The sequence below is a fragment of the Carassius auratus genome, unplaced genomic scaffold, assembly GCF_003368295.1.
Source record: "Carassius auratus strain Wakin unplaced genomic scaffold, ASM336829v1 scaf_tig00216342, whole genome shotgun sequence".
Lineage (NCBI taxonomy): Eukaryota > Metazoa > Chordata > Actinopteri > Cypriniformes > Cyprinidae > Carassius > Carassius auratus.
In genome coordinates this window covers 41,847-60,130 of record NW_020528519.1, presented here as the reverse complement: position 1 = coordinate 60,130, position 18,284 = coordinate 41,847, and the positions used below count along the sequence as shown (strand labels likewise).

At 35.3% G+C, this 18,284-nt stretch overlaps 1 protein-coding gene across 1 annotated transcript; it reads right to left on the bottom strand.

Moving 5' to 3' along the window:
• Nucleotides 1-3,191: 3,191 nt before the first annotated feature.
• Nucleotides 3,192-17,207, bottom strand: LOC113097646 (transmembrane protein 170B-like). The gene is made up of 3 exons (XM_026262917.1): nt 16,885-17,207; nt 9,966-10,136; nt 3,192-3,872 (listed from the first exon to the last, which is right to left on the bottom strand). Exons 1-3 carry the CDS (start codon nt 17,039-17,041, stop codon nt 3,742-3,744), a joined length of 459 nt encoding a protein of 152 aa, XP_026118702.1. The 5' UTR covers nt 17,042-17,207; the 3' UTR covers nt 3,192-3,741.
• Nucleotides 17,208-18,284: the final 1,077 nt, after the last annotated feature.

The window sequence follows — 18,284 nt, the reverse complement described above, 5'->3', positions numbered from 1 at the left end:
ATTCTGAACTGCTTAACTAAAACTACGTAGTACTGAATAGTTCAGTAATTAATTTCCAAATAAATTAAAGGGCAAATGCATCATACCAATGTTTAATCAACAAAAAAGTGACTCTTTTCCGACACACAGAATCCCTCATGAAACCCATTATGAATCAGGTCAACGCATTAGACTTGCATAATTCTACACATACAATCAGTTTCCTTTGACAGTAGGATGTGTTTGAAACTCATTCACAGTACACTGACGCCCTCTGCAGAGCTAGTCTGGTAATGAAAATGACCTTTTAAGTTGCATAAGATAATAAGTAAATAGCCATTACATCCAACACCCTCATCAATACCTTAACTCATTAATAACATCCGAAAGTCTTTCACAGTATCAACAAATGGGAAATCAGCCTTTTCAGTAGTTCAGACTACATTAATCAGTGCTGAGATATTCTGACAAGAAAAAACATAATTTAAAAAAAATTATAATAAAAAGATTGCTTTCCATAAAAATCATATTCAATTAAAACATTCCTAAAGCTGAAGAGATAAGGAATACTTTGGCTTAAATAAACAGTATGTCAATGACAACAGAACAATGATCATGTTTCAGTGGCTTCATACATCACTTGTTTCACACAATAGTGTTTTAATCTAACAATCAGACATTATTGACTTTGACACAACGGCCACACATAAATGAGCTGTTAATAAACAAACAAACATTAGGAATATGCTCTTTTGTAATGCCCAATACAGTAATAAACAGGTGGAGTTTGGCATCAGTCTTGCAGAGATTGAATGGCTATTAAAAGATGAATCACTGAAAAGCTCATTTTGAGTTTTATAAATGTTTCACATGCTATGAAAAAAAGCTGATAATTATGAAGCTTTAATGATGAAATGATTATGAAACTTTTTAACAATAATTCATAATTTGCACCCATTTTTCCGTCCACAAGGTAAAAAAAATGTTGTCGTTCTATTCTGTAATTGAATACTAGTTTGTTCAAATCCCTTTATTTATACCAGTAACAACAGCGATTCTTGTCTTGATAATTGATTATTCTGTATATTTATGAATACCCTAATGATGCATTATATAAAGCTTTATAAAAAGTGCTACTAAACAATAAAAAAAATTAATTATTTTCAGACATTTACATTCAAATGTAAATCAATTTTACAACAAAATACAGTAAATGGTCTTCAACTATCAGGTTACAATTAGCATTAAAACATCAAAATTCATGGTGTTCATAAAAATGGAACAGATAAAAAAGGAAAGTTTTGTCAATAATAAAGCCAGTGGCAGCAGTGAGGTATCGTAGAACACAAGCAGTCGTCACATTCCACACTTTTCCCCATTCAAAACCTTTTCCATTTAAAGGAATTGTTCACCAGGAAATGAAAAATTAATCACCCTAAGTCCATCCAAGATATTCAAGAGTTTGTTTTCTCATCTGAACAGATTTTGAGAAATGTATCCTTATATCACTTGCTCACCAATAGTTCTTCTGCAGTGAATGGGTGCCGTCAGAATGAGAGTCTAAACAGCTGATAAAAAACATCACAATAATCCTGAAGAAATCCACTCCACTCCAGTCCATCTATTAGTCTCATGAACTGAAAAGCTTTGTATTTGTAAGAAACAAATCCATCAAGGCGTTTTAAACTTGAAGGTCACAGGATCGAGTCTCGTTACCAGCAGGGATTGTAGGTGGGAGGAGTGAATGTGCAGCGCTCTCTTCCAACACTCAATACCATGACTAAGGTGAAACCTTTGAGCAAGACACCGAACCCCCAAATGCTACCCAGGTGGTGCAGCAAAAATGGCTGCACTTAGTAACTGCATGCACTTAGTAGATGCGTTAAATGCAAAGCACAAATTCCGAGTATGAGACACCATGCTTGGTTACACATCACGTCACTTTACAATCCATAAAACTTCAGTGAAGAAGTCCATCCCCTGTTGTCCTCTTAAATCAATATTCACAGACATTTTTGTTTAGAGCTTGTTTTGGACTGTTCTCACTCATAATATATCTCTCCTGATTCAGACAAGATACATTTTTCACTAGAGAAAGAAAATTATGGATAGAGGACTCTAACCAGAGGTTTTAACCAGAAGTAACAGTTTGAAGTAAAAAATGGATTGCAAACATGCAGCTTTTCACTTTATAAGATGTTAATTGATGGAATGGAGTCGTGTGGAATACTTGTGGATTATTGTGATGTTTTTATCAGGGCTTTTACTCTGACGGCACCCATTCACTGCAGAGGATCCATTGGTGAGAAAGTGATGTATTTCCAAGTTTCTCCAAATCTGTTCAAACAAATTCATCTACATCTTGGAAGGCCTGAGAGTGAGTTTGAGCAAATTTTCATTTTTGGGTGAACTATTACTTTAACATTTGAACATCAGTACACTCGCTCCTATTCCACTGTAGTTCAAACTGTTTGGCGAAGTCCGTCAGTAAAAATGGAAACTTATGGAAGGCATAATTACCAGTGTAATTTCACACATCTGTTTGCAAAGACACACTATGTCTCATGGCATCAGAGTACACTTCCACACAAGAGCTTTCAAGCACGATATATTTTTCATGTTCAACTGGTGATGCCAGAGGACAAAATCACCCATTGATTTACTCTCTCAAACTGATTAGGACAAGTCCAGGAAGAAAGCGTCTGTCTTGTCTTTTAAGGCCTGAGGTTTGAGTCCCCATATTCGAGCAGGGAGAGTATTGCCACAGCAATTCTGGATAAAATGGATCATACATGAAGATGTTAAATACAGGAGTATTTATACAAGGACAAGATCAAATTTGAATGTGTCCATGATATAATAGCAGATGATGGATTACTTTACATCTTGACATAGAATAAGACGTTGTAGGCCATATAGTGGCTTTTTGAATACTTGTTTTCTTTGCTTTAAAACTGACATTTGATTAAATACCAGAGTTAAAATTCGTACTGATGTTCCATTATGTTTCCATTTTGTTATAAGGCATTTTTCCATTATGAGTGAATGTATACTGGTTACAAGAGACCAGATTACACATAAACTTCCTTGAATTAAAGTCCATATTGGATCCCAGTGTAACTTTCTACAGATCTTACACCATTTAGACAGTTTTCAAAATGCAGCAAGTGCAAAGTGGAAGGAAAACGAGAAACGAGAGAAGGAGAAGAAGGTATTGTTATGGATGTAATAATACTGCTGGACGAGTGATAATCCATATTAATACAAACATGAATGCTTCGGGCCATTCAGCTGAGCAGAATTAGAAAATGTTTGAGCACAGACAGACATAATGACAGTCAACTTCTTAGAGGATGTTTTTGGTGCATCCATCTTGGTGTTACAGCCCAGCTACAGCTCCAAAACCACCCAGTTTACATAAAGCTGAAATGATCCATGTGCAAAAAACTAAACAAATGTTTAACAAAGATGAACAGACATCCCAAGATTCATCTCAATCCTGCATCGAGGCAGTTGGCACGTAGATTGAGTCTCAGTCATTGGCTTATAATGCTGTTTTTGCTTCTTAAAATGTCAAATTCTCCAAGACTGCCATTCCAGAGGGTTTCATATAATGGTCCATTGGCCATAAATGACTCGTAAAGCTCATCGTTTTGTACCGCAGACCAAACCTCTGTGATTTGAGCCAACTCACCTCTTCCCTGGCTCTTCTGCCAGCTGATTGGCTGTTGGGTGATTCAGTAAATGATACTTTTAGTCCATTTAGAGGGTGGCCAAGATCCGTGAGAATGAGATGACGACGGTGAAAGCGGTCTGGCCCACTCCAAACACCAGAGCTTCAAGAGGAGCCATGTCCTTCCCTGCCACACGGTACACAGCTGCTACTGCCGCACCTGAGACAGAAGACTGTAACTGTGAAGCCTGAAATACTTTAAAGCTTAAAGCTTAAAAGATAGATAGACTATGGAAGTTCTAAGCGGCCATGCATTATATATTTTTTTTCCTTTTTGTTTTCTCGTTATAACGACTTAATTTTCTCGTTATCTCGACATAACGAAAGTCGTTTTCTCGTTATAACGACTTATTTTTCTCGTTATCTCGACATAACGAAGTTCGTTTCCTCGTTATAACGACTTATTTTTCTCGTTATCTCGACATAACGAAGTTCGTTTTCTCGTTATAACGACTTATTTTTCTCGTTATCTCAACATAACGAAAGTTTGTTTTCTCGTTATAACAACATGACAGTTTTACTGTTGCTATAGTAACAAACTCAACTTTGACAGGCATCTGATGGACAACCATGCAGGCGCTCTTACTGTAGCCTATATTTCAGCAAATTTAGCTTCGCCTAGTTAATAAGGTCTACAATACTGTATATAAATAAAGGCTGATCAATCACTGTTGATTTTTCCAGAGACAGTACAACGAACGTTTTGTTTTTTTAATTAACATGTTTAAATGGCTACACCGCGAAATTAGAGCTGCTTGGATTAAACTCACTTTTCATTTTCCCTTTATTTGAAATAAAATTATATATAATTTATAATTTGTAGTATTCATTATATGATGTGGCAGATTTCAGGTGTGTTATAAGCTTCTGTTTGAAAAGTGCGACCATGTGTAGGGCTATGTGTAGTGTGTGTGTGTGTGTGTGTGTGTAGAAAAAACGATTACAACATTATAGAACAAAACTGAATTAAATTAGCCTATGGATTTTACATATACAGTATTGTTCAAAATAATAGCAGTACAATTTGACTAACCAGAATAATCAAGGTTTTTCGTATATTTTTTTATTGCTACGTGGCAAACAAGTTACCAGTAGGTTCAGTAGATTCTCAGAAAACAAATGAGACCCAGCATTCATGATATGCACGCTCTTAAGGCTGTGCAATTGGGCAATTAGTTGAATTAGTTGAAAGGGGTGTGTTCAAAACAATAGCAGTGTGGCATTCAATCACTGATGTCATCAATTTTGTGAAGAAACAGGTGTGAATCAGGTGGCCCCTATTTAAGGATGAAGCCAACACTTGTTGAACATGCATTTGAAAGCTGAGGAAAATGGGTCGTTCAAGACATTGTTCAGAAGAACAGCGTACTTTGATTAAAAAGTTGTTTAGAGAGGGGAAAACCTATAAAGAGGTGCAAAAAATGATAGGCTGTTCAGCTAAAATGATCTCCAATGCCTTAAAATGGAGAGCAAAACCAGAGAGACGTGGAAGAAAACGGAAGACAACCATCAAAATGGATAGAAGAATAACCAGAATGGCAAAGGCTCAGCCAATGATCACCTCCAGGTTGATCAAAGACAGTCTGGAGTTACCTGTAAGTACTGTGACAGTTAGAAGACGTCTGTGTGAAGCTAATCTATTTTCAAGAATCCCCCGCAAAGTCCCTCTGTTAAAAAAAAGGCATGTGCAGAAGAGGTTACAATTTGCCAAAGAACACATCAACTGGCCTAAAGAGAAATGGAGGAACATTTTGTGGACTGATGAGAGTAAAATTGTTCTTTTTGGGTCCAAGGGCCACAGGCAGTTTGTGAGACGACTCCCAAACTCTGAATTCAAGCCACAGTACACAGTGAAAACAGTGAAGCATGGAGGTGCAAGCATCATGATATGGGCATGTTTCTCCTACTATGGTGTTGGGCCTATTTATCGCATACCAGGGATCATGGATCAGTTTGCATATGTTAAAATACTTGAAGAGGTCATGTTGCCCTATGCTAAAGAGGACATGCCCTTGAAATGGTTGTTTCAACAAGACAATGACCCAAAACACACTAGTAAACGGGCAAAGTCTTGGTTCCAAACCAACAAAATTAATGTTATGGAGTGGCCAGCCCAATCTCCAGACCTTAATCCAATTGAGAACATGTGGGGTGATATCAAAAATGCTGTTTCTGAAGCAAAACCAAGAAATGTGAATGAATTGTGGAATGTTGTTAAAGAATCATGGAGTGGAATAACAGCTGAGAGGTGCCACAAGTTGGTTGACTCCATGCCACACAGATGTCAAGCAGTTTTAAAAAACTGTGGTCGTACAACTAAATATTAGTTTAGTGATTCACAGGATTGCTAAATCCCAGAAAAAAAATGTTTGTACAAAATAGTTTTGAGTTTGTACAGTCAAAGGTAGACACTGCTATTTTTTTGAACACACCCCTTTCAACTAATTGCCCAATTGCACAGCCTTAAGAGCGTGCATATCATGAATGCTGGGTCTTGTTTGTTTTCTGACAATCTACTGAACCTACTGGTAACTTGTTTGCCACGTAGCAATAAAAAATATACTAAAAACCTTGATTATTCTGGTTAGTCACATTGTACTGCTATTATTTTGAACAATACTGTACATCACATTTCTCATTAATATGGTTAACAATAAAGATTAGTAATAGGGAAAAGAAGCACATCAGCCTACATCGTTAAATCCCGTCCTACTGTAGATAAACAGAATACAGTGATGTCAACCTTGGTTTTGATAAGCAGTTATTTTATGACACAGAACGCGTTGGTGAAACTCATGCATCTAGCAGGAACTTAATACACAAAATATTCATATTGATTCAAGCATTTAACATTTATGAATTAATTAAATGTCAGTAATGAAAACTGCACAAATTATAGTGATCACGAGGAAGGTCCGCGTACAGTGAAGTGGATAGTGTACAACACCCCATCAGTTATATTCAGGTCTATAGTGCCACCTGCTGGCGCAGTTTTGTAACTTCTTAGAGAAAATTAATTCGTTATAATGAGAAAACGAACTTCGTTATGTCGAGAAAACGAACTTCGTTATGTCGAGAAAACGAGAAAATGAAGTCGTTATAACGAGAAAACGAACTTCGTTATGTCGAGATAACGAGAAAATTAAGTCATTATAATGAGAAAACAAGAAGAAAAAATATTATAATGCATGGCCGCTTAGAACTTCCGTAATAGACAGAGATAGTTGCTAGAAAATTATTCTGGGTGGTTGTTAAGGTGTTGCTTTGCTATGCACTTGGTAGGGTGTGGTGGGTGGTTGCTAGGTTCTTGTGGGTGGTTGCTACAGTGTTGCTTTGCAGTTCTTAGGGTGATCTGGGTTGATGCTAGGATGTTGTTTTGCTATGAGGTTACTAAGGTGCTGCATGGTTGTTGTGGCTGGTTACTAGGGTGTTGCTATGAAGTTGTTAGGTTGTTGTGGGTGGTTGCTAGGGTGCTGCTATACAGTTGTTAGGGTATTCTGGGTGGTTGTTAGGGTGTTGCTTTGCTATGAGTTTATGGAGTTGCTGTTGTGCGGTTAATAGGATATTCTGGGTGGTAACTAAGTTGTTGCTATGCAGTTTCTAGGATATTTTGGGTGGTTGTTAGGGTGTTACTTTGTTATGTGGTTACTAGGGTGCTGCTATGCTGTTGGTAGGGTATTCTGAGTCATTGCTAGTTTTTTGCTAGGGTGTTGATATGCAGTTGCTAGGGTGGTTCTTGATGGATGCTTTGCAGTGGCTATGGAAATGCTCGGGTGTTGCTATGCTATGCCATATAAAATTTGAAAAGTTTTCTAAATCTGAAATGTCAAAAACTAGCAAATGAATATATAATATGGTACTGATTATGGAATTATAATTCAATTATATACAGATACTAAGGGCATTTGGCTGAGCAAAATACAGAGACTGAACAGAAACCGGGTGGTTGATAGGGCATTTTTTAGGTGGTCGCTATGGCAATTAGGGTGGTGGTGGTTATTTTGTGTCCCATGTTTATTTGTTCTTTGTTCTATAATATATATACATAATATGACACAAAACCTTAAAGAGACCTTCAGGTTTAATGAGCCACGAAAGAGCAGTATGTAAAAGGTTAAAACCTTCCCCTGGGCAATCACAAGTCTAAAACTGAAAAAGAGATGTTTTCTATGACTGTGGCTGTTGCAAAGTCAACATCAGCTTTAAAGCCTTAAGAGCTTAAAGTCCACTTCTATTTGTATGTACAGTCTGAATTTCTCTCTGAAGTTCAATAAAGTTGCTAAATGTTTTTTTTTTATGTTTGTAAAAACTGACTCTCAAACTAATGCCAAATTCAGCCAAGCATCTTAAAAAGATCAGCAGCAGAAAAACAGTTATGATCTACTGTAAGTTCCCATGACTTTTTTACCTTCTCTCTGACCTGTACAATTAAGCAGACAACATGCTGAATACTGGAAACAGGAGTTGACACATAAATGTGGGCGGTCATATTTGAATAAACTCATGGTTGTTTCAAGATTGTTCTAAATAGACTGGGGACATCTAACATAAAACTTCAAACGTTTATTTTACATTTGCAAGAAAATTAAATATGATCAGTTTAAAGCAAATATTCAAAGAGTGAATGTGCTTTCAGGCTCCTGTTTGTGTGTAAGAGTCTTACTAATAGAAAATAAAAGATTTACTCAGAAGATGTCAGACTGGAAAACACTTTAGCCTGGCTCAGTCATTTATGTTCTCTAAGCAGATATCTGAATTTTATTAAATGTTTTAGTGACATGATTCAGTGTGTTTGTCTAAACGCCTGTTGTACTGTAGGTCAATGTACATATAAGTCACTGCGTGTAACAGGCAATGTGTGTGTGTAATGTGGCTCTCAGTAAATGTCTCTCACTCTCTTTCTCTCTCTTCGCAAAATCAATCTTAATAATAAAGCAGACCTCTAGGAACAGACACTAGTGTCCAGCTATAAATACAGTGAGTATAGAAAAGAATCAACCCCCTTTAAAATCATCAAATTTTGCTTTGCCACCTAAAATGAAGACAGAGACAGTTTTTGTTTTTGCTTCAAAGCAACTGTGATTAATTTAAAAGGGGTTGATTCTTTTCAATACCCACTGTAAATGGAGCCAAACTCCTTTTGTGCTCGATTGGAGAACAGCTTCTTCATTGACACCCTGCCCAACTACATAATCTCCTTAAAACCTTCATGATATATTACATTATAGTGATGGACTGAAATTTTGGCAACCAAAAATATTTGTCCAAAAACATTTTTTTTTTTCAGCCACAATAGTTCTGGAGGGCTGAAGTCACTGACCAAAGCAGTGAAGTTTAATTAATGCTATAAATCAAAATTAAAATAATAAATGTCATTTTTGACCTCATCTCATACCGTTTTACTACTAATCACAGCACAAAATAAAAATCTATTAATGAACATCAGAGGGTATGCTGAAAGAAACAGTACAACTTATTGAAATGTATCATGGCTAAATCCGTGTTTCAACCACAGAAAACACATTATATTTACCTCAGGGAAGCCAATTAATATCTATAAACTCAGCTAGAAAATATAACTCTAGAGAACAGCATTTTGCTAAATATATGCACTATATTACATATGCTTTTACTTCACCTGTGGTCTTCATTACTTAATATATGTTGGAATAAATATGTCATAAAAAAACAAGTTTTAAATACAGCCATTGTTTAAATGTCTGTATTTTAACAATATATCATTAAAAATATGCATTTTATGTGCAATTTAAATTTTTATATACAACAAGTTTTATTTGAGTGCTGATTATTAACATTATTTTCCTTTTCTCAGCTAAGTTAAAACTTTAATTTTGGTTGCTAGCTTTGGTACATTACTAATTACAAATGCATTTTATTAGTCACAAAAAAATCATTCGTATAAAAAAATATTTACAAAATGTTAACTTAAATAGTCTTCCAGAATACACTATGCATGAAATTTTTGAATTAACAAAAATTTAAAAATCGAATTGGAAAATAAATATTTCCTAGCCTAATTGTACCAGCAGAAAAAGTGTTTTCAGAATTGAGAAAAACAAAATGCATTGAAGATTACGGACACAAAACTGTGCATTAATAAATCATGCACAAAATGACCAGGGACATTTAATAATATCAATGGCATATTGTGTTTATGAACATGCACACTTATTTCTAAAATGATCCTATCCACAAAGGTTGATAAGAAGAGCAGAAGTGTGCGAATACTGACTGGTGATGACCCCGCCGGTGAGAGAAGCCAGGAACCCCACGCTGATGAGCACCACTGTGATGAGCCGTCCTCTCTTATGACGCTGCAGTGTCACACACATCAGCAGACCCATGGCACTGTGAACGAACAGAGACGAGAATAGACACCACAGGAACACCCAGTACCACATTTCTGCAGAGACAAATCACACAGACACAGATACAGAGACAACAAACCGGTTAGAAAGATAGCTGGTTGCCAAAAATGCAAATCAGCAGAATTTCTTTCAGAAAGCTTATGCATAAATATCAACTGCTTGTGTAATTCAGCAAGTGCCAGTCTGAGTGAAAATGTTACTCTAATATTGTTTAAAACAGTTACTGATGATTCACACTGGAAATGGATGGTGAAGCACCGTAAACACTGTGACATAGAAAGTCATTCTGAATCAAAATCGTGGAAATCATTCATGATTTTCTGTCACTGTCAAACACGTTCTTGTTCTTGCGTGTTCTTATTTCTTTCTGTTAAAGGAACACTAACAAACCAGAGTTCAAATTTAGGTAGACAGTTTATATATTAACTTATTAAATTAACAGTGCAACCTTTTTTTTTAATTAATTTTCAAGGGCATTTTCACCTCAAAATATCAAAAGCCATTGTTATTTTGTTTGTTGTTGATGACATTTTCACCACAGTCAGCTATTTTTCCACTAATATACTGTATGCAGCACAACTGTTTTCAACATCAATACTAAGAAATTCTAAATAATAAGAATGATTTCTGAAGGATCGTGGAGTAATGGTGCTGAAATTCAGCTTTGCATCACAGGAATATATTACAACAGCATACAGATATGTTAATTTGTAATAATATTTATTACTGGTTTTACTGTAATTATAATAATTAAGCCTTGGTGAGCATAAGAGACATATCTTACTGACCCCAATGTTTTGAACAGTGGCATTGAAGCAATGAAAAATCCAGGTAAATATAATCTGTGAACAATGTTTTATTTTCAATCAAGCTGTAATTTTGTCCAGTTATTGAAAAAGCATGAAAATATCTGTCGTTGTGTACGTTTAGGATACATAGATTCTGGGAATTAAATTAGCCATCGCAAGACATTAGAATGAGTCAGTCCAAAAATGTTTCGAATTTCGTTTCCACCTCGTAATTCTACTAAACAATTTCACATGTGGTGCACATATGTGTTGTCTACAAATGACAGAATTCTGTAAGGATATGCACTCTTGGAACAAATAAAATAAAATAAATGAAAACTGTATGACCAAATATACCCATATTTAAAGAAATACTCTCGAGTCAGAACACATCGTAACAGAGCAGAACATACCGTACTTATAACAGTGAAGCTCATAAATACTCTCCCACTGTCTCCAACATCACTTTCTCGTAAACTCTCTCTTCTACTTACATTTACTCTCTCTCTTTCACACTCCCGCCATGAGCTTGGAGACTGTTATTATTTAAGTGTCTAGTCCACACAGCTCTGGGGGGAGTAAATGGGCAGTTTGGCTGCACTGATAAACCCAGAGAGGGAACGAGTCGGCTCTGAAGCCTTCCAGAAGATTCCAAGACATGGACGAGCATCTTAGCTCAACAACGAAACTGATTATCAAACTGCTGTTGTCATGAATTCTGGGAAATGCAGCTCCACATAAACGAGAAATGCTTGAGAAACCACATGCTCAGGCAGAAATACTGTAATTTAACATGTCAAAAAGAATGCGGCAAATAATGGACTGCATATTTGCACATGCAACGGTGGATAGTGCTGATTCGAGTTCGTTTACCCTGAAGCATATAAATATTATTACAATTTTAAATGACTGTTTTCTATTTCACTATATTTCAAATTTTAATTTATTCCTGTGATGCAAAGCTGAATTCTCAGCAGCATTACTCCAGTTTTCAGTGCCACAGTGTTGCCTTGAGAAATCATTATAATATGCTGAGTTGCTGATATTTTGTATTATTACCAAAGTTGAAAACAGTTTTTACTGCAGGGAACTGCTTTTTACTGCTTTAAAAAAAAAAAAAGAGTATTGGAGTACAGAAAATACTATTTCCATCTTTCTACTTCAAAATTTCCTTTTAATTAAATTTATTGTTTTTTTTGTTGCTATTTGTGAAATTTACAAAGAATTGCTGAGTAAAAAAAAAAGTTGGGCAATCTCTAAGGGAAAAAGTTTCAAAATGTATAATAAATGTTGCTTAAGCAGCAAATCAGCAAATTACAATGATTTCTGACGAATCATAAGACACTGAAGACTGGAGTAGTGGCTGCTGAAAATTCAGATTTTCATTACAGGAATAAGTTACATTTTAAAACATACTGAAAAAGAAAACACAAATTTTATGTTGCAATAATATTTGGCTGTTTTTACAGTAATTTTGATCAAATAAAAGCACCTTGATCAGGATAGGAGCATCGCCTATATGTAATGATACAGCTCAGTAATCCAAACTAAACACTAACACACAAACACAATGTATTGATTAAGCTATTAGCGGCCACTCACATGATAAGTGAGAAGTAACATCCAGACAGAGATATATTTGTCTGGAAGTCTGTAAACCCATACTGTACACACAAACACACACACATCAATATAAACAGACTGACTTCCGTAACACAGAGAGATGTCCATCAAACTGTGTTATCAGTTAACTGAGGCAGACGCACACAAAAGCCTCAGAGCCATGCTGTGCCAGGAATGAGGTGGCACTGCCTACTGCCTCAGCCAACAAAAAGCACAGATAACACACAAATACTGGACAACAGACACTCAAGCAGGAAGAGAGACACGTTAGGACAAGGAAGAGAACTAGAAGAGAGACTGAGACAGACTTTAGCACAGAGGAATAAACTGAAGCACAGAGATCCTGGAACACAGAGAGACAGATGAAAAGCATCGCTTCAATATACTACTGACCCACAATACTAGATACTATAGAGAGACACTTAGACATTATTTGAACACTCACAAAGACTTGTATTTTAACTACTCAAAGACAGAATGTAATGTAATGTAATCCCATTTAATGAACATTGATGACACAACATATTTTGTATGAAAATAAATCATAAACATGATTTGTTTTGCTTAACAATCTTATAAATGACAGATGCATCCAGTATTGATACATATGCTTCAGCTAAAGTAATATGTTTTACATAATGTGTAAAGTTTCTACTTGTGCAAAACAATCAATTCAGCAGTTTATACTATTTTCTGTTTATTTTTGGTCATTAATTCTTGAAGGAGATACCCTAATCATTTAATATGGCTTTAATACATATGATTTTTTATTTATTTTGATATGATTTTATCATAAATCATAAGAAATATCATATTTTTAACTATGATGGTTTCATAATAATTTTGGCGATTCTCTAAGTTGGACACCCATCTTAATAAATGATATTAATCTTATGTTTGTTTGTTTTTTATCCTAAATATCATACTTTTACATATTCTTCAGTCACTAAATTAAAATTATTAACAAGTCCTTTGTTAAACATAAAAACATAAAAACATAAAAAATTATATGTATATTATATACAATTAGCAAAGAATTGGGCTTTCGATTGCATCAAGGATAAGCCAAGTGGACAAGCCAAAATTCATTCTTTCAAATTGTTTACAGTTATATAACAACATAATCAGGCTATATTTTGAAGTCATATTGTTACAACAAAAAAAAGGGATGGGTTCAGTCAGTGTAAAGCACTGAGCATGTGAAAGGCCTTTTTAAATGCCCTCGGTGCTGGTTGTGTCCACAAAGCAATTTCCGAGATGACAAAAAACTTCTTTTGTCAGGCTGTCAACAGAAACTAAGTTCTTCATAATCAGCATATAATGATGTACAGCACATACAAATAGCCAAACCTCTAACTCCAATTTAGCAAACATACAAAAAAAAAAAAAAACACCATCATCAAGTACTAACTCTGTGGTGAACCACAATAAACAGGACCGGATAATAAAAAAAACGAGATGCTAACTGAGATCATTAAAATGAGAAGAAGCAATCTCACAGATCTCTTCCAATAATACGCTGTTAAAGCTTTGTTTTCAAGACAGTAAAGTTTCTACTTCTGCAAAGGAAACACGGCCACTGAATATCAAGATATCAGTGACATTATTATTAGCAGTGTCTGGCAGATGATAAAACACCAAAAAAAAAAAACCCTGGAAACAACCCTTTTAAACACTCACATCCCCTTGCGATAGCAAGTATTTCACAGGAAAGCACAACTCAAATTTTCTTCAGAAATATATATTCTTGTAATATACACTATCATGAAATAAATAGTTTTATTCAGCAAGGGTGAGTTAAATTGTTCAAATGTGACAGTAAAACAATTATAATATTACAAAATTTTTCAAATAAATACTGCTCTTTAGAACTGCCTATTCATCAAATAACCCGGTAAATCATGGTTTAAAAAAAAATTAAGCACCACAACTTTTTTCAAAATTGATAAAAAGACATTTTTCTTGAGCAGCAAATCATCATATCAAAACGACTTCTGAAAAATCATGTGACATTGAAAACTTGAGTAATGATGCTGAAAATACAGCTTTGCACCACAGGAATATATTAGAATATATTCAATAATCTCACTTTTATAACCCGGACAAACCGAAGTTTCTAATAATGCACTGTTCACCCAAAGGCAGAAACAACTGCTAAGCATGCAGACATCTGTCTCCTCTCTAAACAGCAAAAGGAAATGAAATGACTAAACATGCTTGTTCCACTGACCAAAACAGGAAACGCCATTAACGTTCCTCCTGAGTGGGAGTTTGTCATAATCTCTCTGCGTTCTCTTTGAGTCTCTGTGCCTCTGCTTCTGCACCTGTGCTGTTCCTTCACATCATCACAAAGAGAGACGTCTACTGCATAAGAGCCGTCTGAGCACAGCTGTCTCTGTCAACAGCAGGGGCTTTTGAGGTGGACGTTCTGATTGATGGTCTGAAGCCACAGCTGATGTGCAACCTCATCTTATTATGTTCTCCTGCTAAAAATGAATATTCCGTCAGTTTACTCACCCTTTATATCTTTCCAAACCAGTATACAGTTGCACAACAAAAAAAAAGTGGGGGGCCCCTTTTTGGAGCTCGACTGTCGTGGACACTCTGAATGCTTTTGTTTAGAGAAGGATTACAAAGAACTTCTTCAAAACTATTTTTTTGGATGAAAAAAAAAATAGCATATTGGTTTGGAATGAAAAAGAGGGCGAGTAATGGTTTGTACGTTTTTTTAACTACATCAGTCCTCACATGCTATCAATCCTACAAGCTGCTTCATGTGTTGCGTCATGCCAGATGTCCACGATATTGCATAAATTATAATCTGGCCAAATCTCAGAAGTGAAAGGGCTGTAAAATGTACATGTGCCTGTAAAACTCACCAACACTTACTGACCTACAACTAACAAATATATATATATATATAATATATATATATTATATATATATATATATATTGTTAGTTGTGTCCAAACCATGGTTTTTTACCATAGCTCTATGTACAAAAAACATATTACCATTGTACTTTTTTGTTGTTTGTATTAGTATTTTCTTACAGGAGCAACAATTGTTGCTCATGCACTTGAACTGCACTTCACTAGTGCACTAATGTATGCAGCCAGTCTGATGTGAACCTTTGAAAAGCATTGTGCCACTCATTAATCTTTAGTTAATCTAAAGCCATCAGTCATTGCATTGTTTTTGGCGGCTCTCAGCTTGTGTAGTGGAGTAATAGTAAGTAGTTACCGTCACCATATTGGTCTCCACATGATACCGTGCTCGTGGGCTTTATTTCTGCAGCATTATACAGTCTTTTGCCATGTAGATTGTGTGGTTACTCTGTGTTAGTCTGGCTGTTAGTCAACACCATTACTGTGTGAAAACATCTATTCAATGTCAAGGGTGTAACCTGCTATGGAAAAACTGCCCCATATCGCCCAAAGTATAGTTCATTTCCTTTTTAAGGGTCTAGATAAGGTAGCTACACCCATAATTGTATGAACAAATACAGCAATAATATTTTCTTTCCTTTTAATGTTGCAATTTTTTGTGCATGTATGAAATGGATGTTATTAAACGATTGATTTGTTAGTCTCTCTACCCTTTCTCTAACAAATAGTATAGCACACACACACACATATATAAATACTCACCCTCTATGTAACATAGATATTCGTCTGAAAGAAGAAAGTCACAAACACCTAGGATGCAGTGAGGGTGAGTAAAACAGGCTAATTTTTTTTGTTGTTTTTTTTTTTTTTTTGGTGAACTAACGCTTTAAAGTACCAAGTTATTATACCAACTGTGCTACACAAGGGACATAGCTGGAAATACACACTTAAAATATAATGTAATAGATATTAAGTAATGCACACAATACTACACCTTAATACCAAATGATTACTATACTAATATAGCCTACCATGTAATTTACAAAAACTTTACCCTTACGAAAAGTACTTTGGAATGTTGCCATGTCTTATGAATATGTTACAAAGTAAAGTCATGTTTTCACCAACACTAAATCTTTTACAATACTATGATGTTGGTAACACAACAGATGAATATGGTAATCAGTATCATAGTAGGCTATATCGAAGTACCATGGTACTGCCATCATCTAAGGTACACACTTAAAATATAAGAGGTAGCTATTAAGTAATAAATGCGATGCATAACATTATACATTATTGATTTGGCATGTAAGCACACAGTTAGTGTGATGTGAAGTGTGACCTTGTTCAGATAGAATGCGCGCAGCTGCTCGTGCGTCTGCCGGTACAATAGACTGGCCGGTGTGGAGAGGCGTGTGCGCGTTTGGATGAGACACAAGAACCCGTTTCACCGGATTTTTTTCTTCCTAATGTGAACGTACCTGTGAAGTGCTGTAGGGTTGGCACCGTGCCCTGGACCCAAAGGCTCAGCACTCGCTGCACCGATAGATTAATGGAATAATCCCTATTCATGTTCGCGCTGGGCGGCTGGAGAGCGGCCCTCTTGCTCAGATATCTGACCGAGGATGGAGGACACATGGAGCCTCCTCACCGGTGCCGCTGCTCGCTGGAGGAGGACGGCGGAGCCGCGGTCCGTCTGATCAGCTGCTGCTCAGGGGCCATGATGGGTACGGCTGACACACACACACACATACACTCACACACTCTCACTCACTCACACACATACACGCACGCGCACGAGCGCGCACACACCAGCGCCGCTGCATGGCTCTTAAAGGCGCAGCGCTCTTAAAGGGAGGTGAACATCATATTAACATCACGACCAGATACATTAGTTTATCAATAAGCCTAATATAAAATGAATTTATTTGAGAGAGCAATCATAAATTAAATTGAAGTAACATGCAATAGGTTGTTAAACCAGATGCTATATAAAATATCCATTTAGATATTTACATCTCATTTACATATTTAATATTAAATATATACTACTACGAATAATAATAACAATAATTTAGTTATAAAATTATTCAACAATTTAATAATATTAATACATATATTGTTATTTATATTATTGATAATGATGCTTTGGTTGTATGCTTTGGTTGTACACAGTTTAAGTTAAACAGTTTAAATATTTTAAAATAAATTGAATATTTATTATTATTAAATAATAATAAGATTAGTAATTTAATTATTGCATAATATTACAAATAAAACTATTTTTTTTCTTGTTATTAATATTACTGATAATAATAATGTTTAGATTATGCATGGTTTAAATCAAGATATAAAGTAATGTGATTTTTTTATATTTAAATATTGATTAAATAATGATTATTAAATAATAATAATAATAGTCATTTTTATTATTACTAAATCATACATACCAAAGATAATTTTAACCACAGAATTTTATTTAAATTGATGAGCATCATAAAGTGGATTTATCACATTCACTGTTGAAACTGCACTATAATATTTTCTGCTAGAATTGTCTTCTCTTGCTGTTGCCCTGCTGAGTGAGATAAGGTGTTGTTGTTTTGGAAAATTCCTGTGCAATAAAACAGATCCATTTTAGGACAGGGATTTCACAGCGTTTAAATATAAAAGCTGTCTATGAAGTGTACACATTAAGCAATATTAATGTCTGAGTGTTTCCTAAAGAACTGAAGAAGCTTTCCTAAGCTCCTGGCAAGAGATTACAGGCTTAAATATGTTCCCTGTAGCTACATAATATTACATGTACCAAAACACTGAAATATATCAAGCCAAAATATGCCAATCAGAAAAGATGCAACCACATATTAAAAAATCTACT

Bases quoted from the DNA above. Each gene is read 5' to 3' on its own strand.
- LOC113097646 (XM_026262917.1), bottom strand. From the start codon at position 17,041: ATGTGTCCTCCATCCTCGGTCAGATATCTGAGCAAGAGGGCCGCTCTC. The intron at 10,137-16,884 runs GTACGTTCACAT...TTGTCTCTGCAG, and splicing joins AACCCTACAGCACTTCACAG to AAATGTGGTACTGGGTGTTC. The intron at 3,873-9,965 runs GTCAGTATTCGC...CTTCTGTCTCAG, and splicing joins CACCGGCGGGGTCATCACCA to GTGCGGCAGTAGCAGCTGTG.